This window comes from Sciurus vulgaris (genome assembly GCF_902686455.1).
Source record: "Sciurus vulgaris genome assembly, chromosome: 4".
Taxonomy (NCBI): Eukaryota; Metazoa; Chordata; class Mammalia; order Rodentia; family Sciuridae; genus Sciurus; species Sciurus vulgaris.
In genome coordinates this window covers 19270860-19295144 of record NC_136464.1, presented here as the reverse complement: position 1 = coordinate 19295144, position 24285 = coordinate 19270860, and the positions used below count along the sequence as shown (strand labels likewise).

General features: G+C 44.6%; 1 protein-coding gene across 2 annotated transcripts in view; it reads left to right on the top strand.

The window, feature by feature from the left end:
* RBM20 (RNA binding motif protein 20) overlaps positions 1-24285 on the top strand; it is a 175803-nt gene that overhangs the window by 132564 nt on the left and 18954 nt on the right. For both annotated transcript variants that reach the window (XM_079138670.1, XM_079138671.1), the window contains exons 6-9: positions 6007-6147; positions 8430-8561; positions 16854-16933; positions 18610-19276. In XM_079138670.1, the coding sequence (XP_078994796.1) occupies positions 6007-6147; positions 8430-8561; positions 16854-16933; positions 18610-19276 (1020 nt within the window). The remainder of the gene's footprint in view (positions 1-6006; positions 6148-8429; positions 8562-16853; positions 16934-18609; positions 19277-24285) is intronic.

Genomic DNA, 24285 nt, shown 5'->3' with positions numbered 1-24285 from the left:
GCCTGTTCCTACTTGCACCAAAGGGCATTAATGTAAGGTCTCAGAATTGTCATATTCAAGTCTGTTTGCTCTTTTCACATTTCGCCTAGCTATAGAAGATTTGTGGGTGAGCTGGGAGGTCTGGGACTCAGCCATATGAACCATTAGAAGCAGCATCTGGTTTTAAACTAGCAGCCCCAGCAAGTGAAAATGCACAGCCCAGGACTGTGATCCCATGGGGGGCATTCGAGGTTAGTGCAGGCCTGCAGGCAGGCCGAAGCCTCTGCCAGCTGGGAAAGGATGATTTTCCCTCTAGGTTGGTAATTAGGGCTTTGGTTACAACCCTGACACTTTAACTCTTTTAGAGATCTGACCTTGGGCTGGAGAGTTTCAAATGCACCTGTTGCATTCGTGCCTCCTGGGAACTCAGCAGACAGAGCAAGACAGGGGATGTGGACTGAGCCCTCAGCAGGCAGAGCAAGCGGGGGGCTGTGGACTGAGCCGCTCAGTGCGCACACTGAAAATTCAAGTCAGTGAGCTCTTCCCATTCCCTTTAAATCCACCTACTCATCTTTTGAAATGTACTTTTGGTAACTTTTAATACATTTTAAATTTATAGAAAAGTTACAAAGCAGGTGTAAGGAACTCCCATATAACTTCTGCCCAGATTCACGTTTTGCCCATCCCCTAAACATGGCTCGCTCTTCTGTCACTCTTAGGCAGCTGTGCATTTTTTCCTGAGTCATTATTTTAGAGTAAGTTGGAGATAATGGACCTCTTGAACTCTATGTCGGTGTGAATTTCCTAAGAACATGAACTTTCTCTTACGTAATTATAGCAATATTTTCCCCCAATCTAGGATCATCATTGTGGCTCATTGTTTAATTGCTGGAGAAAAGGAGATCAGTGTGTGTTCAGGGGAGCCTGCTGATACCAGGCATTGCACCAAGGCATCTAACTTGCCTCGTGGTGTTTCCTTTTCTCAACAGGCCCATGGAATAAGTTTTATGGAATAAGTCTTAGAGGCAAGCAAACTCAGCTCTGTAGAAATTCAGTAATTGGCCTATGCTGGCCTTCAGTAACTGGGCAGCAGAGACACAGACTTGGGTCTGTCTGATACCCCACTGCCCTGACCCTGGTGCCTGGTGTGGTTCTGTGCTCAGAGAAGCACCAGGCCTGAGTGTTTAGTTCATCTCAATGTATCTATCATCTCAACTCTTTCTGGTACCATGGCAGCAGATTCAGAGAGCAGCAGAGCTCACAAACAAGAAGATAAACTTAGAGCTTATCTTCAGTACTGGAAAGATGAGATCACTACCAACACAGACAGGCATGCCTGAAAAGTGAACAAGCTTGTAAGTGGATGTGCAGCTGAACAGCCGAGCTCATACATGGAGAGGGTAAACAGCACGCTCGCTGGGACGGAGGTGGACAGCAGGGCTTTCCTGTTTATGCTGAGCACCCACGGGGAAGGGTATCATTATCCTGTGTCTTAGGGCTTAGCCTTCAAGGCTTCTGGGAGGAGTGAAATTTTGGAACTTGAAACCATTAGCACAGTCCTTTACATCTGGAAAAGACTTTAGACATATAGGCCACCTGCCTCATTTCAGATATTGGAAACTAAGGACCAGAAAAGGAAACTCGTCATACACCTGATCAGTGGCTGGGTTGGGACTGGAACCCAGGTCCTCTGTTTTCCAGGCTTGGGTTCTTTCCACTTATGTCAGGAAGTCCCATGCTTTTTATAGCCCAAAGTCCCTTTTATTATTTACTCCTATCCCAAGCTGCCCCTGTCCTATCTACTATTTGGAAAGATTTTATCTGTCAAGTACGTATATTAATGAGTAATTAACTAGTTACCCATTTTTACTAATCAAAGATACAGACACACCAATCAGCCTAAGATCTAAACCGTGTTAAAAGAAAAACTTTGAATGACTTAAATTTAACAGGATTTAACTGAGCAAAGAGCGATTCAGAAATCAGGAAGCCCTCAGAATCAGAATGGGTTTAGAGAGCTGTACTCTACCAGGTGGGCAGGCAGCATTATGAACAGGAAATAGAAGTGAGGAAGGCACAGTTGGATTGGTTATCTCTAGCCAATTGCTTTATTTGAACTTGTTCCAATTGGTTGACCACCTTTGATTGACTGAAGTTCAGCTGCTGTGATTGGTTGAAACTCGGCTATTTGTTGCAAAAGTATACTCCTGAGTTGGACTTTCTGTAGTAAGTTAGGTTGTGCGGTGTTAAGTAAGGTCCCAAAGTATAGAGGCATCCTTGGGCCAAATTTAGTTTGATTTGACACAAATTTACTAAATCAAGAGCGTAAAAGAACTCAAAGTCTGACATCATTTAGCTTTTTGAATGTCAAAAATATTATCTAGCCCCCGACAGCACTGCAATACGATAGTTCCTTTTTGTCCTTGGTTTAGCTGTCTGTGGTTTCAATACCCAAGGTCAACCCTGGTCGGAAATATTAAGTGGAAAATTCCAGAAATAAACAATTCAAAAGTTTTATTATAAATTCATAATTTTTATTATAGCATATTGTTATAGTTGTTCTATTTTGTTATTAGTAATTGTTAATCTTTTATTGTGCCTAATTTATAAATTTAATCTTCATCATATGTACGTATGGGGGAAAACAGCATTTTTGTACTCTGGTTTGAGGTATCCACTGAGGGTCTTGGAACATATTCCCTGTGGACAAGGGGTACTACTACTGTATTATTAATTTCAGAAATGCTTTAGAGAACTCAGGTTGGGAATTACTACATAATTCTGTCATACCGCTTTCTCAAAAGCACTTAGGATTATCAGTGCCCCCTGGGAATGAACTTTACCCTAGAGGTACTACCCAGGGACCTCACTCCCACTTCCTTCTCCCTTTCTCCCTTCTCATTCAGATCTCCCATAGGGCATAAACAATAACCATATTTATATAAAATTATTTCAGGATTAGCGTGATAATACGTATCACCCTACAGTTTGTTTTTTTTTTTTTTATGACCCAAACATGGTCCTGAACCTAAATTGAATTTAACAACAGAAGGATATTTTATATAAATGATAGGAAAAAAAAGTTAGGTTTAACTTTACTAAGTAAAATATTGACAAAAGAACTTAACATACAAAAATAATTTCTCTAATTGAATAGACTTTATCCCATCCCCTGAAGCAGACACAACACATAACAGTTAATCCAGTGGTTCTCAATATTTGCAATTCTCAAGGTTTACATTTCATGGCTCACTTAGAAAATGATAAACTGAAGAAGCTGCTTTGGGCACTCGAGGTAGTTGGCCCACTGCCTGAGGGAATCTAAGTGTACCTAAAACCCATCTGCATTTCATGAAGTGGGAAGCTCCAAATTAATATAATTAACTGGAAGAATGCTAAAAATCTCATGGTTATCTTACTAAATTACAACACAGGAATCAGTCAGACTCACTTTCTAGTTCAGACGAGAACCTTGCAGAGAGGGGAGTGTATCTTTAAAGTTTGAGTGAAACCCTTGATTGACGCCTGTTCATTTTAGTGCTTTTGGCAACAACATCTGCAGCATGACTACATCTCCTGTCTCCTTTGGTGACTGGCAGCGGGGAGGGTGTTTATTCTCTGGGAGGTGAATTCCTGTTTATTCTGCTGTGCTCAGATAAAGGCCTCTTGAGTCCTCCTTTTAGGCTGGAGGAGACAATGAGAGAAGTGCTGGCCCTAGTGCCTGGTCACTAGGCAACTAGACAGGCCAGGAGAGGGATTGGCTCAGAACTGCCCTGTGTGTCTGTGCTGTTGTCCAAGCACACGTTGCCCAGACCAACCACAGCAAAGTCACATGGGGCAGAAACGTGCCCCGCAAAGAGACCAGGCAGCTCGCCCAGCCCCAGCCCTCCTGCTGATAAACTCAGAGAACCAGCCACTGGGCTGTGCTTGAAAGCTCGGCTGGGTCTGTGTCTTTATGTCAATGGCTCACCCTAATGGAAGGCAGAGATCCTGCCCTTGACAGCCCTTCTCCCATCGTCCCTGCAGAAGGGCGCATTCTTTGCTACCCAGACTTAGACTCAATTTTTCAGCTTTCTGAGAGTCCATTGCACTTCATGAAGACAGAGGGATGTTCTGGGGAGGGGAAGTGCTTATGCCACACACTGAATTCTTATTCCCCTTTGGGAAGGTGCTTGACATTGGGATGCTATCACCGGGAAAGTCTGAAAGGGGCAATTGGGCTTCTCCAATTCAGGACTGAACCATGAATGGAAATTCTCATTGACTCCAATTGTCCTCCAATTGAGACAAGGGAGGGCTTTTCGTGGTAGAATTACTCACACTTGATGGGAATGAGACCTCAAACGTGCCTCTCTATTACCTTGGCAGAGTCAGACTCACATCAAGTGTAATGAGATGTTGAAGTTCACTTTATTGTAGAAAATTGTGACTGCAAATGTAGGCTATGCCATTAGAATATGTTTTAGGTTTGGAAAATTGTATGCTTCTCTTCCACATTGAATTGGCTTATGGTTACTAATTCTTGAACTTTCAGGGGTTTCCAGGCTGATTAAGGTTTCACCAGGCCTAAGGAACACACTTCTCTCCTCTACGAGCTTTGATTTAGGTCCAGGCCTTGGCTTCCAAGTTCTGTGCCTTTCAGGTGCCTGGGGCAAGGTAGTAGGGTGCTAGACCCCAAAGTTTGACCAGAATAGCTGCCCTTTTATTGATTGAATATATTGGACTGGAGTATAGAATTTTATTTGAAGAAAAGATTCCAAGGCAAAAAAAAAGTTTTGAAAACCAATGCCCTAAACCACAGATTGTTGCTGCAAATGTCCATGCATATGTATTAGATTCCCACAAACCTTTCTATGTCCTTTTTCTTTATTGGAAAAATTTTAAATTGTGTCAAATAATTTGAGGCATATATGAAACAGATTCAATACATGTCCCCTGCTACCTTCCTGCTCTGCTCCTCTGAAGATGACCAGCACTGACAGGTTGCTAAGTATACTCCATGCCTTTGTCTGTGGCGAGAGCCTTTAAAATGTTTTCATTGCAAAAAAGTTTCAGACATAGAAAACAATAGAGACTTATAGTGAGCCCCTGTTAACTAACCACTTCCAACAATTATCAACATTCTATGATTCTTTCTTTATCTTGTTCTTATATAGTTTTGTTTTACAAAAATGACATCATAGAGCCAGGCATGACAGCATTTGCTTGTAATTCCAGCTACTCAGGAAGTTGAGGCAGGAGGATGACAACTTTGATGCCAGCTTGGGCAACTTAGAATGACCCTGTCCCAAAATAAAAAATAAAAAGACCTGGAGGGCTGGAGATATAGCTCAGTTGGTAGAGCATTTGCCTCGCAAGCACAAGACCCTGGGTTCAATCCAAGGTGCACACACACACACACACACACACACACACACACACACACACAAATAGGCTCATAGTGTGCATACTAATTAGCAACCTATTACTTAACAAGCTGTCTTAAAAATTATTCCATATGAGCACATTTACCTTCTTTCTTTTAATGGGTCTGTGTTTTCCATTGTATGCTTGAATCATCATGCACTCAAATATTCCCCTATTATTGGACATGTAGGATGTTTCCAAAATTTTTTTACCACCCCATAAAGTACTACAGTAAAAGTTTTTATACACAAGTCTATATTGACGTTTTAATTTCTGTAAGATAGATTTCCAAAATTGGGATGGTAGGATCATGGAGAAAGTATATTTTCAAAAGATTGGAGACACACTCCCCCACCAGCAACATATGGATACGCTCATTTCCTTGTATCCTCACCAGCCCTGGGTGTTCTTGCTCCTTAGGAATGTGAATCCTTTTTGTAAAGAAAGGGAATAGAATTGACACTTTATGTGTGCCTGCAAGTGAATTCCTTTTCTGCATTGATTTTGCAAATGATTGTTTTCCGATCATTATTTGGGGGAGGATAACCATTAGGACTGTCTGGAATAGAGGAGGCGAAGGAAAGGCCTGTTGAAGATGAGCCACTGTTCTTTTTCCATCAGTTTGCACAGCGAAAAGGTGCTGGCCGTGTGGTGCACATCTGCAATCTCCCTGAAGGAAGCTGTACCGAGAATGATGTCATTAACCTGGGGCTGCCCTTTGGAAAGGTCACTAATTACATCCTCATGAAGTCGACTAACCAGGTAGACCTGGGGACTTTCACTCTGGGGGGACGGGATGGTCTACACTGGTGAAAGGGGACTGTATACTTTTTCTTTTTTAAAAAAGCCTATTCTTAACTTAAAGAGGCAATTCACAGCTGGCTCCTGTTGGCACAGCAGAATTTATCTGTGGGGCTGTTTTTTTCCTGATGTTTCACCGTCCTTCTTGTGATGAGTGCAGGCCTTTGTGAGTCGCCTAGAGGGAGGAGGAGGTGCTTTGGGATGAGGTGCTCAGTAACACAGAAAAGCTAATTGGCCCCAGAATAGGGATTGTGGACTTGATCATCCGTGTTGCCAATCCTCTAAGTGTATGCTACAGCCTCATCTAAGCTTATCACATCTGATGGCTCAGGTTTGGAGTCAGCCAAGAACCGTCCTCTGTTCTATATGAGGCCCTTGGGTCTCGGCAGGAGAGCAGGAGGGAATCATTAGAGGCCTCCTAAGTCTAAGGAACTAAGAATGCTTAACCTGTGGGAATTGACTGAGCCCTTGGGAACTGAATATGTTTGTCTTCATTTTTAAAGTCAGAGTGGTGGGGGTGGGGTGCTATACATGAAGTGGTCAAAAGTCAGAATATTTTCTATTTTATTTTAATAAAAATATTTGCTTTATGAATCCAAGGAACAGGTAGAGAAGAAATTATTTTCCCAACTAAGGCATGAACTGTGGAGACTTAAAGCCACAACAGATTATCAGGGCCTCCTTCCTTCAACCTGGGCATAGACCACTGAGTCTCTGTGTTTCCACTGCTCAGGAATTCTATTTTGGGTAAATGTACAAAATTTAGCTTGCAACATTAATACAGTGAGATTGTCTACATTAGTATTATTCCTGGTTTACTAGGGGCAGGCAGAGACACTAACATGTTTATATTAAGCAAGAAGCCCTTAGAAAACCAGGTGCAGAATTTGAAATAAACCCCAAAGAATCTTGACTTCTTAGGTGCACACACTTCTGTCATAGATTGTGACAACTTGGAAGAAAACCAGGCATTTGAGACTAGCCAACAACTGGGAGGGAAGGAAGGCCAATGAGTTTGCATCACCCATTCAGTTCAGAAAATGGGAGAAAACCACCTTTCCCTCTCAACATAGAGGGGCCAGAATCAGTACACCTCAGGATAGTACAAACCAAACAAATCTAAGAAACATCAGCAGCAAACTTGCTACAGCAGCTAGTGGAGGGAACTGGCAGGTCTATCGAAACAGTCTATTTAGAAACGCCATAGACTTATTAGCCATATCATTCAACCTTTGGTTTTTTGAGATTGGCTTATCTCACTTAGCATGATATTCTCCAATTTCATCCCTATGTAAATTTATGATTACACAAATGGTATGCCTTTACGCCATGTACAAACAGAGAAACAACATGTATCCCATTTGTTTACAATTAAAAAAAATAAAATTAAAAAAAAAAAAAAAAAAAAAAAAGAAACTCCATAGACACAACTGAGTGGAAAGGGGCTTTCTCTCCGTGTTTCATCAGAACAAATAGAGGAAAGGTGCTGTGGAAACATGGTTGGGTCTTTTCCTTTCTTGAACTCCCAGTGCCCCCAGCCTTCCTTCAAGCCCAAGGGCTTGTGAGGCCCAAGGTTTAGAATATATTTCTTTCTCTGTAAGAAGAGTGAGAGCTCAAACAACCCTGGCGTGTGCCTCCGTCTCCTGCCCTCCTCATCACCAACGAGCAGCCCGAGCCACATGGGCAACAGCCCCCAACCCAGGAGCTCTGAGTTAATGGGCCCTCCCACCCCAGAGGGGCTTCTGTGGCATGATGTAGTCCAGGACAGACATACATAATTAATAATAATTTGGTAACCATGGAGATCAGGAGAAGGGGGCCATCTTCTAATGAACTCTTTGGGTAAAGTTAATAAAAAGGTCTCTTTGAACAGATGAGATCAAAGAGAATTCTTCCTTATACTGATTTTTTCTTTTTATTGAGTTATAAAATAGATATTCTCAAGTGCATAAAGTACACTAGTCTTAAGTGTACAACTCCATTCATTCTTTTTACATATGTACATCCATGTAATTAGCACCCAAGCCAAAACACAGGACATTTTCAGAACATCAGAAGGTTTTCCTTATGCCCCTTTCCAGTCATCTCCCCACCCCCACTCCAAATGGAAGCTCAGTTCTAACTTCTGTCACTATCCGTTTTGCGTGTTCTTGAACTTCATTTACATGAACCCATACCACATACTGAAATTTGTTCAAGACCAGTGAAGTCAAGTCCAATGTATGTCCTTCCATCTCTTCTAGGCCTTTTTAGAGATGGCTTACACAGAAGCTGCCCAGGCCATGGTCCAGTATTATCAAGAAAAATCTGCTGTGATCAATGGTGAAAAGTTGCTCATTCGGATGTCCAAGAGATATAAGGAATTGCAACTGAAGGTAAGGCACCCTCTCATTCATTCAGGCATTCAACAAACAGCAGTTGACTTTCTCCTACTTGCCTGGCACTGACCTAAGTGCTGTTGGAAGGAGAATACAGGAAGAGATTAAAAAATCACTCACTACTTTGAGGATATCACTTGGAAAGGCAGCAAGAAAAGTGTTCATTGAGGTAAGTGCCAAATGCAAAGGGCTGCCTGAGACTACATGGGCAAAGGATGATTTTACAGGGTAAGATGTTTACAAAGGAAGTCTTGAAGGAGGAAGTCAGTGGGAAAGGTGGTTGGTTGCCTTTTGGTGGGGGGAGGTAGGCCTAAACCCTGAAGACAGCTTCTGCTCTGCGTACACAGGCCCTCAGTAACTGTTCTTCCTCTGACGCCACCTTGGTCTCTTATTGTTTCCTCCCTCTTCCATATTTATGTCCTAAGCCCCACAGAAGTCTTTCTCAGTAGCGCTTGACTAACCTGACCACTGGAAGAACACGGGGATGAACTGAAATATTTCCAAACCGTGCTCCAATTTTGTTTTAGCTTTTTCTGCATTTCTTTCTTTCTTGTTTTTTTCCTTTCTTTCCTGTTTTATTGAGAAGTAAAATAAATATCAGCAGAGTGGATAATTTTGTATTTTAAAATGTAAAAAGTATTTGGGGAAATCGCCTAAATCCCATGAAAGCACCACCAAAGTCAAGAAGGAATATGGTCAGTACCCAGAAGCCCCGGAGAGTCCCTTCTCATGCTGGGGACTTCCCTCTTCACCCCGACTTGGACAATAATAATTATTTCTGTGCTTTCTCTCTAGTTCTACTCCCCATTCATGACTCCCTAAACAGTGATCAATGGTGAGAAGTTGAAGTTTTGTCTGTTTTTAAGCTTTATATGAATGAAATCATACTGTGCACTTTGTTTCAGGTTTTGCTTCTTTCATTTAACATTATGTCCTCCATGTCATTGGGTATGTTGTGTATTTTCACTGGTATATACGTTTCTGTCTATGGCTGTACAGTTTGTTTATCCATTCTTCTGCTGATGGACATTTGACTTGTTTCTAGTTTTAAGATATTGGGGACAATGTTGATATCCTTCTTAAAAGTGTAATTCTGATACACATGTACATAGTTTTTGTCTGTCTGGGGATAGTGTAAGGTTTATCATTATTTTTTTTTTCCTGACGACTGGTTGGGGTTGAGCACTTTTTCATTTTTATTGACTATTTCATCTGGATCTTCTTGGTGGGAAGCTTTTGTTTGTTTTTGGTTTGTTGCTGTTGTTGTTTTAAAGCCATCTACCCATACTTTTCTTTTGCATTGTCTTCTGATTGATTGACAGGAGTTCTCTTAACTGGAGCATTTAGTCCATTTGGATTTATTGTAATTAATGCCATATTTGTGTTTCAATCTACTGTACGAGTTTGTGCTTTCTATTGTCCCATTTAATAGGAATTTTTCCAGTTCATTCCATGTTTATTTAGGATCTATTTTGTTCAAGACTCACAGTCCTTAATCTGCCCTTCATCTTCAAGGTTGACATCAAAAGACAAAGGCTTAGTAGTGTCTAGCTAGGACTAGCATTCCGACAAGTCTACATATGTAAATGGAGAATATGTCAACCGGTCTCCCAAGTCCTGATTCTGCTTTGCTTGCATTTTCTCTGAAGTTTCTTTGCCAATAGTTCTGCTTCAGGCAGAATCTGCCATTTTTTCTTTTCCTAATGAAAGCATCAGACAAGTAGAAGATCCCGCCCTGTTCTGTACCATGCCAGCTCCTGTTCTCCTGGCTTCTTCCTTGAAAGCTGAAATTGAGTTTGTGCACTATGTTCCCGGAGGAGCTTTGGTGTCCCAATGAGATGTCATCACAAGTTTTTAATTAGAACAGCAGTAATCAGCTTCTTAAAGTACAAAGGCACTTTACCAAGAGAGATAGTTTGGGTTGGGGTGATGCAAAAACTATGGGTTAAAGAGGTCAAATGGTTCAAGTTTGCATTCAGCAGATGTTCAATGAGTGCCTATTATGGGCAGGAACTAGGCCAGATGCCATGGACATAGAGGGAGCAAGCTTGAGAAAAGCTCAGTCTGGCAGGAGGAAAGACATGAAAACAAGGAACCATAGATAGCCATGTGACCTATGCCAGATTGGAGGGTGGAGGTGCCAACCCAGGCTCTGCTCCTTCCCACTTCGATGAGCTTAGACAAGTTGCATAACCTCTGTGAACCTCAGCATCCAGATCAGGAATTTACTATACCTTGACTTCCTTGGTTTTAAGCAAAAAAAAATTTTTTGTACATCCTCTTTTGAGCCTCACCTCACCCTACCCCATGAAGTATGCCGGGTGGATAATAACAGTAATTACAAGAGTACAACAATGACATGTACCCTTAATTGAGTCCTGGTACTCAGGGGCAGGTGATAAACCAAGTACTTTGCATGCATTATCTACTTAATCTTGACGTCAGCCCTGTCAGTCAGGTATTATTATCTCAATTTTATAGATGAGGAAACTGAGGCTAATAGAAGTTCAGTAACTTGCCGAAGATCACAGTTACTGGAAGAAGCATGATTAAAACCTAGCATTGTTTTGGTTTTGCACTCTGTCTTCATTGTTATATTATGTTGTTATGATCTCCATTGTCCACATGAGAAAAAAGAGAGAGAGAGAGAGAGAGAAATTAGGTAATTTACTTACAGTCACCCATTCAGGAAACTGCAAAAATAGCATTTTAACAGAACTTTTCATACTCCAAGGTGCATGCACATCACCTGCTGTTCGTGTCAAAATGCATTTCTGATTAAGCAGATCTGGGGCAGAGCTGTGACTGTGTATTTCTAACAAGCTCTCAGGAGATGCTGATGTTCCTGGTCCTTGAAGCACACCAGAAGTATCAAGGATCTGGAGCACATTATTTTCTGATCTTCAGTAGGACTTTTCTCCCCATGCTGTTACACGGCTTCTCAGGGTCAATGCGAAGGTCTCATGGGATAATTTACGTGAGAGCATTTCAACTACATAGTAATGCATTCCTTATGCTCCTCTGTTGACATGAATCAGCTAGAATTCTCTCTGTAAGTAGCAGCAGAAACTCATTCCAATTAAGTCTATGGACTTAGTAAAACAAGGACTTTATTGGCTCATGTAAATGAAAAGTCCAGGATTAGCTCTTGGCTGCAGGTATGGCTGGATTCAGGACCCTCATGAGATCATTAGAACTTGATTTTTTTTCTCTGCCTCTTGCTGTCCTGGCTTTGGTTTTTGGGTGCCTCCTGGGATGGCCCTTAGCAGCCCCAGTCTCTCTCCTCTAGATGGCATGATAGCCTCAGTGCCTTCAGCAGCTCTGGCTCCTCATGTCCCCATGTCCTTCAACAAGAGAGTGTCAGGGATTTTCCTAGTAGCTCCCATAAAAATCCTAAGAGTCAGGCTGGGGAGATAGCTCAGTTGGTAGAGTGCTTGCCTGGCAAGCACAAGGCCCTGGGTTCAATCCCCAGCACCACAAAAGAAAAAAAAAAAAGTCCTAAGAGTCATTTCGATTTCTTTAGCTTAGTGCATGTGCCTGTCCCTGAGCATATTTCTGTGGCCCTGGGGAAGGCCATACTTGAATCAGCTGCATCTCCTGCTACATCCTCAGAGCCAGGGATGGACCTACGCAGACCTCTGGAGTGAGATGGTGTTGGAACAGCTCCTACCAGGAGGAGAGAGAATGGCTACTGGGCAGGCAGATGGCAAAATGCCACATCCTTGTGTCTCTGAGTCAAAGGGGTTACCACATCCTGCCCCACCAGGGTAGGTAGAGGTGGGGGCAAATTTGATTCATGGTTCTGCTCTAACTTTGCCTTTTGCTCATAAGGCAAAGTGCCAGGAGGGAAAGAATAGGTTTTGAAGTGTTTTTCATCTCTTTTGATTGCTGTTTCCTATGCCCATATCTTCTTTCTTCATACTCTCTTTGGACAGGGATTCTGTTCCTCAGGGGATTTAGAGTAGAGCTTTTCATAAATCAGCTACCCTACCCATAGAATGAATAAGAAAGACAGCCTCTAAAGAGTGTCATCCGTGCTGCAGACCAGGAAGGATGACTGGAATCTCTGGAGACTTCTTCAATAAGTATAAAGTCCTAATGTCTCCAAGGTAGAATTTAAACCACTGTCTTCTACTTACTGCATCCGAGAGGTGCTGAGGGAGTTTTGGGGTCCTCATGCCCAGATTCTCATTCAGTAGGTTTGTGGTGGGACTGATAGTCCTAGGGTTCTGCAGGCAGAGGGCCTGGTTTCAGAGTCACTGGTCTTGCCAGCCTCCTGGCTGCAGAGTGCCTCTGGTCATGAGAAGCAGCCCTATGAGTGGGCCGTGATGCTCTCAGTTGAGAAGATTAAATTGAGAAATTGACTGTTGAGGGTCTTCTCTGTGCACATGGCACCAACAGCTGCAATGGATCTGAGACACGGTCCTGGGTGGGAGAGGGCTTACTATCTAACTGGGAGACTAGTTATTCTTGTGTAAAATGATACAAGATTTAAAGGTAAGTCCACAAGCACGGGGGCTACTGGAAGTTCAGAGGTAAACACTGGCGTGATTTAGGAACATAAAGAAGGAGAAGTTTCCAAGGAGACCCTACTTAGGGAGTTTCTAGGCAGGAGTCAGATGAGAGGAAATGGAGAGGCTGGGATGTCCAGTAACGCCAGAACCATCGGGGCTGCCTCCGTAGGACTTGGCTCTGATGGGCTTTGGCTCATCTGGGCGATCTCAGCATCTTCCCAAGATGCTGGAGGTATGAACCACAGTCGCAGAGCCATCTGAAGACATAAAACTGCCCAGCAGCTCCTCTTATGTTGCCAAGCACTCCACAACTCTCGTGGGTGCAGCCTGCCACGCTGCTTTTGGTGGATGACAGATGGGCCTCATTATCCCACCTTTACAGGTGGAGAAAGTGAGTCTCCACAGGCAACCAGTCTTGACCCCAGGTCACCCAGCCAGTGGAAGGCAGAGCCAGGGCTGCTCTTTCTGGGTTGAGATTTCAAGCCATGGTGTCTCCCTCTCAGGAGGCCACATTTTGGGGGCACAACATGGGACTTGGAATCAACCACCCTGTCTTAGAAGCAGCAAGACGTGTTGATTGTGAGCCCCGTGGGTGCCCCTGTGTGGTTGTTGGACTGCATCAGTGTCATCAAAGAATGGATGAAAAGAAGTGACACCTGGGATTTGCTTCAGAATAACGGGGGGGGGGGGGGGGGCATGTAAGTGGGGGTACAGATGCAAAAAGATTGAACAGATTTGTTGAAGATGGGGAGGGGATTTATAGAGCTCCATCTACCATTCACTCTATTTTCTATGTTCAAAATTTACCACAATAAAAAGTTACCCCAAGTTTCATCGTAGGCCTATTCTGTTCCCTCCCTTTTTGACCTTTCTGAGGTGATGACAACTTTGTTCCATCTGCCTTCTTTACACCTTTAACCACAGAATGCAGAGGCTGCCCTGAAAGAAAGGTTGACAGGCTTTTCTTGGAGCTTTGCGAAGTCAATTCTGTTATTTGAAAATCTTTGGTCATTTCTGTCCCCTTCTCAGATAGCAGCTGGCAGGGTGTTTGGACCAGAGAGTGCCAAACAATTTGCCATTATCACTTCTAATAGTGGAACTGACCCTCTGATCCTCAGAAGGGGACACAATGCCTGTAATCACTAGCCCCAGCATGTCCTATTTGCATTCTGTCTCTGCCAGTTAATTTTCTGCATCTCCATCCCTCTGTCTCTCCAGTCATTCTTCTCGGAGCTGGTGTTTTGGGGCACCTGTTCCATATGAGTCCTTATGACCTCCTGTGTCTGGACTCGAAGGAATGATTGGGAAGATTTGAGGTTCCAAAAGAGCAGAAGATAGTTGGGACCTTGGACAAAAGTCCCCCATCTAACCACCTCAGGGAATTTTTACTTTTATATTCTGAAAAATCGTAATGTACATTTTACCCAGTTTGGAGTACATTCTTTGGCCTTTTCTAACTTGGTAGTGTGAACCTCAGATTTGGGACCCAGGATGTGTCCTCTGGAGTAATGGCAGATCTCGTCACATGGACTTGGTCCCTGATGACTCCCACCGACTTTCTCAAGCTCCACTGCTCCTGAAGTGTTGGCCTGCGTGAGGGCAGCACTGTAGTGGGTCTTTCTGTGGATCAGCATCCCAGCTGGCTTTTCCCTTGATGATACAGTAGCTGGCTTCCGTTGTAAGGTTCAAGGTAGACAGGCAGGAGGAGACCCACTCAGTGGAATCCACATTAAATACCGTCACCTCCTTCTTCTACAGCAAGGGAGTGACCAATCACCCAGGCTAAAGAACCGGTGGTCTCAAGTCGGGTGGTGGGGTGGAGGGAGACAGGAAGCAGCTTGGGTAGCAGCCTTCTCAGCCCAGGACAGCCCCAGCCTCTTCACTTGCTCATCCCTGGTCCCTGTGTGTGGCCCAGTTCAAGGGGGTGAGGTGCTGGTTGACCGTGTGCATCCTGGGTGACCTGGTTAGTGGAAGTGGCACTTTTCATATGCTCATAAAGGGTCAACTTTTATAGCTGTAGTTGTACATAGAGGGGCCATTCACCAAAGTTTCAAGGTGCCTTTTGGGGTGGCTGTCCCAACTAGTGGTAAGTTCTTAGACATGCTGTTGTACAGGAATTGACTGGATTCTTGACCTCCTGTGTCTTCACATGGTAGGGCCAATTGCCTGCTCTTCCACTTTCATTCCTTTTGCATCTTGAGCTGATAATGAGATTCCCCCCCTGGACTGAACATTCCATATCTGTTCCCTGTGTCCTCGCATTGACCTCTCACCCTGAAACCATGGGCAGCTCGCTCTTCATTCTCACCTACTCTGTGTGTTTCCCAGCCTGGCCTTCAACTTCCACAGTGACACAGGCTAGCAGCTTATCCACTTAGAGTACTCACTGGATCCTGGTTCCAGCCACATCACGTCTCTGAACCTGGCCTTCCCATTTGTACAATGAGATACATGATGGTACCTGATTTTGAATGACTTTTACGGTTTTGTAGGATTACATGGGAAAAAAGGAATACTTGAGATCCTGGGCACCACAGTACATACCTGAAATCCCAGCTACTCAGGCGACTGAGGCAAGAAGAGGATCACAAGTTCAAGGCCAGCCTCAGCAGCTTAGTAAAACCCTGTCTCAAAAAATAAAAAACACTGGGAATACAGCGTGGTGCTAGAACACCCCTGTGCTCAATCCCCAGTCCAGAAAAAAAAAAAAGTAACCGATTAAATTTCTCAATAAAAATGTTTATCACATTTTGACATTGTAGACTGAGGGTTTTTAGTCCTGTTTTTTTTTTTTTTTAATATGAGTTTTATTGAACCATAATTTACATACCCTAAAAGTCACCCTGCTCGATACCTGTTTATTAAATGGATGAATTCTTTAGTCTTTTGAGAAATGCTTCTGCCCTTTCTTTGGTGCTTATAAATTTATATTTTGAAAGCATTTAACTTTTTGTTATTTTGTTATTGTTTGTCCATCCAGGGTTTAGGAAAGGGCTTTGGTTGAGATTGGGGGGCTGGTTTGGTCCTGTTCTGGCATAGCTAGCACACAGTGACTCTGGAAAGGGCTGAGCCTTGGGGTACCTGGCATTTTCAGCTGTGAAAGGCTCCAAACAGCTCTCCATGTTCACCTTACAAGTTTACCTTGAGTACCAGATGATTTCTATTTACGAACACATGAGAATAGGCAGGGAAGGGGTCATATGTCATGGAAAGGAACTTGGAGGTAAAGTGTCTGTTAAGTTCAGATTCTTGAACTCTCTGACCCTGAACCCAGCTCAACTCTGGGAGTCGCCATCTGCATGGGAAACAGTGTGACTGATGGTCCTGGAGTTACGCGGGGCAGAGTCTGCCTCGACCCCAGTCTGTTGATACGCATATAAAAGGCAGAGGCTGCATTCAGTGACCTTCAGATCTCTTTCCAAGTTTATAATGTCCCTCCTTTTCCTCCCTCCCTCATGTTTTAAGTTTTTTGTATTTTTATTTTTAATTGGGGAGGAAAGAGGTGGGGATTAAGGACCCTGCTTATCCTTAGCACATGGGCGATGAACTCAGGTTCCTTTTATGCCCAGCTCCATGGATGCCACACTCTCAGGACCTCAGCCCTACCTCATTTGATATGATGCTCACCCTCCTCATCACTTGGATTAGGCCTTTTTTTCTTTCTAATGAAAGGCACTTTCCCCCTTTGGTAGACTGTATCAGAGTCACTGCTGCCGCCTTCTGGCTTTGGTGAGGCCACCTCTGATCTAATGGTGATCTCTCTAACTTTGCCCAGAAACCTGGAAAAACTGTGGCCGCTATCATCCAGGACATCCACTCCCAGAGGGAGAGGGACATGTTCCGGGAAGCAGACAGGTGAGGCTTCGCGTCTCTGGGCAGGTTCTAGGCAGTTGGAACACTGCAGTTGGGATTTGAGTCACACCAAGCCCTATCCTTGCTTCTGCCCCTCCACCTCCCTTCTGGATCCTACCTGTCCGTGTTCCTGATGGAAAGCACCAGTCCAGAAGGGCTGCTCAGGTTAACCTCAAGGGAATGCAAAAGCTCGGCCATTTTTCTTTTGTTGGAAAGGAATAGAAAAAAGGGTCTGTTAATATGTGGCCCTTTGAGGCAAGTCTGTTCTCCCCTAGAACAGTCTGAGCATACATGTGGTGTGTGTGGTTTCTATTTAGAGCCAGCTCTTGGTTTTTTATGAGCTGGATGTAGACAAATGAAAAGAATACAGATGGTCTCAAAACACCCAGCTTCTTGCAGGGTTACTCTGAACAGAGGATGCATGCATTTTTCCAAGTCATTTCTTCCAATTGAAGTTGGTGACCAGATCAAGGTACAGCTACAAGCTGACGAGGGTCGCTCCCTTGTAAAGACAGCCCTGAGGAGAACCAAGATGGGAAGCAGGCAGGAGGGGGCACGAGGCCAGCACGGCCCATAGTTCTTACCCAGGGATGCCACAGATGGTGTTCTGACCTCACTGCGGAGGTCAGAGCCCAGGCTGTCTCCCACGATGGTCAAGGCAGCCTGGTCCTAGGAAGACACACATGTGTCCCCTGGCCAGTAAGGGCGGTGTGGTTGTCCTACATTTGAGAACCAAATGAAAAATGCCCATCCTTTTAGGATAGCAGACATGTGGCTCGGTTGATCTGCTTGATACCAGGCTTCAGAGTGTATATGTGTGTGTGTGTGTGTGTGTGTGTGTTAAGTGTTCATGCTTAGAATGTTTGTACATTTTTAAAAATTCGGGTTTGTAACCAACATGTAAGACCATATTGTGTGGCCTGCACTTCTGAGATAGAGTGGAGGGGGGTCAGACATGTTGTGATCCTGATCTGGGTTTCAGTTTCTTCATCTCGAGTACAAGAAGATCCTGGTTTTGAGGTCTCTTTCAACCCTTAAAGCCTGCTTAATTCTTTGTTTTTGAAATCTCTGGGCTCCCCCCTTCCCCCCTGTCACTTGCTAACAATTAGTATCCTTCTCCCACGCCCAGGATCTTAACAAATTAAGATGAGCACCAAATGAGAAAAGTAGAAACCAAGAGGTTACCTGTATTCTGATAGAGGCCAAGTAGAGGGGTGGCTTCAAGTCTTATAAAGAGATTGGCTAATTGAACACTAGGGTTAGGCAGCTTTACTCAGGCTGGACCAAGACAGCCTGGACTCCTGGTCCCCACACCCATAGCCCCAGGAGGAGAGTCCCCGAGTCTCTGAGCATAGCTCACTTCCAAGAAGAAAAAGGATGTGACTGAACTAAACCAATCTGATTATTCTTCCCAGGAACAGAATGAGCAAAGGGTAGAGTGCGGCCAATACCACCCTTAGGGAAAGTCCCACCTCATAGAAGCCAGTAGGCAGAACAGGTCTTTCTCCTGGACCATGTCCTGTGGTTCTGGGCAGTTGTGACTGAAGAGTATCCAGCTGGGTAGGGTTATGCCCAGTATATCTGTGAGAGAGACTGAGTATGTCAGGGTCGGTTGGGGGTGGGGTGGGGTGGGTGGGAAGCATGCAGATTCTAAATCCTGCTCCTTTGCTCCCTCACAGATATGGCCCAGAACGTCCTCGGTCTCGCAGTCCTGTGAGCCGGTCACTCTCCCCAAGGTCCCACACTCCAAGCTTCACCTCCTGCAGCTCTTCCCACAGTCCTCCAGGCCCTTCCCGAGGGGACTGGGGCAATGGCCGGGACTCGTGGGAGCACTCTCCCTTTGCCAGGAGGGAGGAGGAACGAGACCCAGTCCCCTGGAGGGAGAACGGGGAGGACAAGAGGGACAGGACGGACACATGGGCACATGATCGCAAACACTATCCCCGACAGCTGGACAAAGCTGAGTTGGATGAGCGACTTGAAGGAGGGAGGGGCCACCGGGAAAAGTACCTGAGGTCTGGGTCCCCCAACCCCCTCCACTCTGCATCCAGCTACAAAAGCCGGGAAGATGGCTACTACAGGAAAGAGCCCAAGGCCAAGTTGGACAAGTACCTCAAGCAGCAGGACGCCCCTGGGAGGTCCAGGAGGAAAGATGAGGCCAGGCTGCGGGAAAGCAGACACCTCTACCCTGATGACTCTGGCAAGGAAGATGGGCTGGGGCCCAAGGTCACTAGGGCCCCTGAGGGTGCCACATCCAAGCAGTATGAGAAGAATAAAACCAAGAGACCTGAGAGAGACCAAGAAGGAGACGATGAAATAAAAGAAAACAAAATGGCGGAGAATGAGGTAATGATGCCATCTCCTTCACTTGGTAGGGGAGGAGAATGTAACGATTCTGAGCATTTACTGAATGAGTGAGCTTGCTGGGCACTCTGCTCAACATGAGCTCTCAATTAAGTCACTTAATGCTCACAGCAACCTGGAGAGGTTGGTATCATTGATACTGCAAATGAGGAAACTGAGGCACAGAGAACTACGTTATTTACCCAAGGACTTTCATTGTGAAAGACAGAGCCAGAATCGTGGGCCATTATGGACAACCTGGCTCCCAAGCCCATGACACTTTGTTTCCTTTTCAGGAAGCTAGGGAGGGACATAGGGTAAAGACCTTCTGTAGTCCTGTTTGTCTGGGGTAGAGTGACCCTGAGTGTTTGAACCCAAAGAGTCTGCCAGAGGAGATTAGATCTTTGGTCCACTTTGTCCTCTCTGCTGCCAAAAGCATCTGACAATCTTGGAGTTCTGATGAGAGTGGTATATGAGAAGGAGTCACGACCCACTAAATTATACTGGGTACCCAGGGCGTGGTGTGTTTCTGGAGACACTGCCCACAAGGTTTTAGTTCCATTTTAATGAAAATGCATGGCAACTGGCAGGCACTTCCAGCCAGGTGTCAAGAAGACTTATGCCCTGCCACATTGCTTTTGTCGTCACAGAGGGTGGGGGTCATGGGCAGGACTCTGGGTACTGGGTTTGTATTCTGAGTTGGCTTATGCTTCCTTCTTGCCAGAGCCTTCTACTTTTAAGTAGGTTGGGGGTCTGCATAAGCAAGCTGAGTTTTTAAAATCCTCCATGCATGTCTTCTGGCCACCCTGACTCAGGAGTTGGTAACAACTACTAAGTCCAAATAAGGCGCCCAATTCTCAACTCCACCAACACCAGGAGGTCACTTTTGGATACTTCATTCTTCATTCCCACACACATGGGTGCAGTGCCATCTTGCCAGGTGGTATGCTAGGCACAGGGAATTCAAAGATGAATAGGACGTAGCCCGTGTTATGCAGAATGGAAGGTTTAATGGTAGGGACAGACCTATAAAATAATTTGCATACAACAGAACCTGTCTTGGAATTTACAGTGGACTAGTGGCTGTTTGGCCAATCAACTCTGCCCAGGGAGAAGAGGAAACTTGCACAGAGAAGGTGATATTTGGGCTGGGTATTAAATGTGGACAAAAAGCAGCTTGGGGTTCCTGGAAGAAGCAGTAGTAAGGGCAAAAGTGAAAATGAAAGACTATCTTTAAGAACCTGGAGATACTCCATGTGGTTACATCTTTAGGGCATATTAAGATGATTGTTTTTTAAAAAGTAAAACCATAACTCTGGTGTAAACATATAGTGAACACAGGCTAAAGATTTTATTCAATTCATTCATTAATGAGGGACCCATAAGAGGTAATAGTCAGCCCAAAGGAGACTCCAAAGAGCAGGCAAGCATATAAGCAATCAGGAATGCTGAAACAAATTTGCAAATGATATAAAACTGGCCTCTTCCACAGAGGATGGGGAATCAGTTGCATCTCTATCAGATAAAATCCATTTGCATCTCTCTGAACAAGAATTATTTGTATCTTGATCAATTTTCTGCAACTTACAAAGTTGTGAAATAGCTCAGCTCAAGACAATGAAAGATGCTAACCCCTGGAGAATCAGATACCCTGGAAGAATGTGCTAGACAAATGCACAGTGTTCTATTGAAAGGATACCTAGTAAATTTTTTGCCTGATTTAAAGTTGTCACATGTTTTCCTGACTGGCTCAGCAAGGGGAGGAACAGGAAATGAGATTAGGAAAATGGATAGAGTGGGTTCATGAAGGATATTGTGTGTCTTGCTAAGGTCTTGAAACGAATCTGGAGGACCTAGTCAACCAGCAGGTGTTTTTAAGAAGAGTGTACCATCAGTCTTGTAATCTGCAGGTTCTGGATCTGTGGATTCAACCAACTGTGGATTGAAACCTTTGCAGAAAAATGTTAAGTCTGTACTAAACATATACAGACTTATTTTCTTCTTGTTATTCCCTAAACAATACAGTGTGACAACTATTCACAGTAACGTTTACATGGCATTAGGTATTATAAGTAATCTAGAGATAATTTCAAGTACACGAGAGGATGTGTCTAGGTTATATGTAAATTCTGTGCCATTTTATGAAAGGAACTTGAACAGCTGCAGATGTTGGTGCAGGAAGGGAGTTCTGGACACATCCCGTTGGACACTAAAGGATAGCTGTATTGGCTTGGAAGTGTTCAGGGTGCTGGTGGATGGGTCAGTGCCTCAACAAAAGGCTCAGAGTAGCAGAGAGCAGAAGTTGGCAGGAGTGTAAGCTCAGGCCTTATATGTGCCCTTGGCAAAGGGGTAGAGCTGCCCCCTTGCATGCCTACCCACACTTCTGAGACTCTTCTTTGGGAACCTGATTTTTCCTGCCCTGCTTCATTGTTTGCATATTATTGTCCATTTAAGGGACACACACACTGAGTCATCCCAAGAGCCAGAAAGATTCCCAGAAAAGCCCAAGTTTCCCTTAATTCTATACTTCTAGTTGATTTTGTCTCTGTAGCCCTCAGAGGGGAGTCATTAAGTATTTGTCAGGGTCCCCAGTAGATTGTTTCTGTGGGTTTGGAGCCAGGCAGCCCAACGCTGTGTGTTGGAATAACAGTAGAACAAAGTGTTTTCTATACTCTTCTCAAACTCCATATTATGAACTTGAGAAAAACCCAGATCTGTACAGGACTGTCCCAGAAGTCAGTTAATAGGAAATGACTGAACTTCGAAATGAGGACAATAGGGACAGGCTGAGGACATGTCCTTTCTGCATTTCTAATATACCAGGTTCCTCTCCCCCCTGGGCCTTTGCACACGATCTCCCTGCCAAGGAGGTGACCACCCCAGACTCCACCTGGGTTTTTCCCCACCTCCTGTCTTTATTCTTGGTTGCAGTTTATCCCTTACCACTGCATAGAGTCTCAACACATCAACCCACTTCTCTCCCTTTTCCAATTTCCTATTTTGGGTAGTGCTAATGACTTAGCCTCTTTATTTTATTTAGCATCTATCCTCACCCCTCACCCCCAAGTGTAATCTCCAAGGGGCAGGAATCGTGGTCTGTTGTGTTCACAGCTGTGCCCTGTTTCATGGCATAGGGCTTGGCACAGAGGAGGCATTTGATAAGCACTGTTGAAAGAATGAATGGAGGAGCCAAGACTCTCAGTAAAGACCTGGCTTCTGAGAACCAGGGCACACCCTGTTCTCTTCCTCATGGCTTTTGATTGTAAAATGGACATGATCACAAGGCTGCTGTAGCACTTTAATGAGGGTGTGCTCAGCAGAGGTCTTCAGAGATCTCTGGAGAAAGTGTCTGTGGTGGAGAAGCCCAGGTGTGCACTTACTCAGTGTTCTCAGTGTCCCCGTCCACACATGAGACCTAGCCCTGACCACTGCATCCTAGGAGGAAGGAAAGAAACCATATCTCTGATTTTAAAAAGCATGGGAAAGAAGTCTTCCATTTCACTGGACCCAGACACCCAGGTTAGAGAAGCCAGGCAGGACCAGAAAGGATGGAAAAATGGGGCTGATTGGGAATGATCGGACCATCTCTGGTGCCTGTCTGTCGGGGGGCAGCCAGCAGCTGCTCAGCTGTAGTCTATAATTGTCATTTAGGAACGCCTGCCTCCTACTATTAGATCTCCTTTTCTTGGAGCAAGACCCAAGTCCAGATATCTGTATAAAATTTCCCATGCTTTCCAAACTGTATAGACGAAAACATGTCTGTGGATCACCTGCAGCTCAGAGATCCTCAGAATGCAACCCCTAGTATAAACAATCCATAAGAGGAATAAATGGAAAAACCACTCAGTACAGAGACTCTAGCATGCTCTGAGGCAGGTGCAGATTTCTTATTCACCTCAACCCCTTCTATCAGATCCATTTTTGTATTGACCAGTATCCACGGTCACTAATTGTGTGTGAAGCAGAACTGACTCCTGATCTCCTAACTCAGTCATCTAGTAGAAGGACTTGTTAATGAAGTCATTCCTCAAATAAACAGAAGAGTATCACTGTGAAGTGCTGAGGAGAGAGGTCTGTGGCACTATTAGTACCTATAAGGAATCCGAGGCGTCCCTGGATCAGGATGTGCCTGTGGGGATGTGCAGGCCTGGTAAGTATTTCCTTGGTGAAGAGGAAGGAGGTTGGACAGCGGGAACAGCCTATGCCATGGCTCCCTGTGTGGCTAGAAGCCAGTGTGGCTGGCGTAGAGACGGTCAGGGAGGGGAGGCTGATTTGTCCACAGCAACGGCATCATGCACCTTGTAGGCAGATTCGAGATGTTTGCCTTTATCCTAAAGTGAGGGGAAGCAGATGAAACGTTTTGGCAAGGAAGTGAAGATATGATAGTTGTTGAATCTTAGAATGGTCATTCTTAATTGCCTTACAGGAAGATAGATCTAGGGGATGCTCAGAGCAGAAGTGAGAGACCAGTCTGGAGATAGTTTAGCACCAGTCCGGGGCAGAGCCCTCTTGGCAACTTTTGGGACCTAATATCTTAGTCTTTAACCAGTGTGGGCAGTTGGGTGCATGGGCTGCATTTGTCTCTCACCTGGAAGTGAACCTCGGGCAGAGGGAAGCCAGAGATGACACCGCCTTGCTCCTTTACCTACAGGGAGGAGAAGCAGGGATCTCCCTCTTTGGGGACTTTCAGCCAGGTTCCCAAGGCTGTCCCTGCCTCTCCCAGCTTGACTCTTGCTTTTAGGAGCGTGTTTCTGTGAGAACTGCTTGTGAAGGATAAGGGCTATTTATTTTGGCAAGGGAGGGCCATGAATAATGTATTAAGGGAGATAAAGAAAAGTGGTCACCGTTTGGTAGAGGCTGTGGCTTCCCATGGCTGAAAAGGTTATCTGTAGCCACTTCATACTTGGGTCAGAAGACTTGAACTGAAGCTTTTGGTGGAATCTGTGTCTCCAAACACTGAGAAGAACAAGGGCTTGACAATTTGAACAATCTGTTCCTGTCTGGTTGTAACA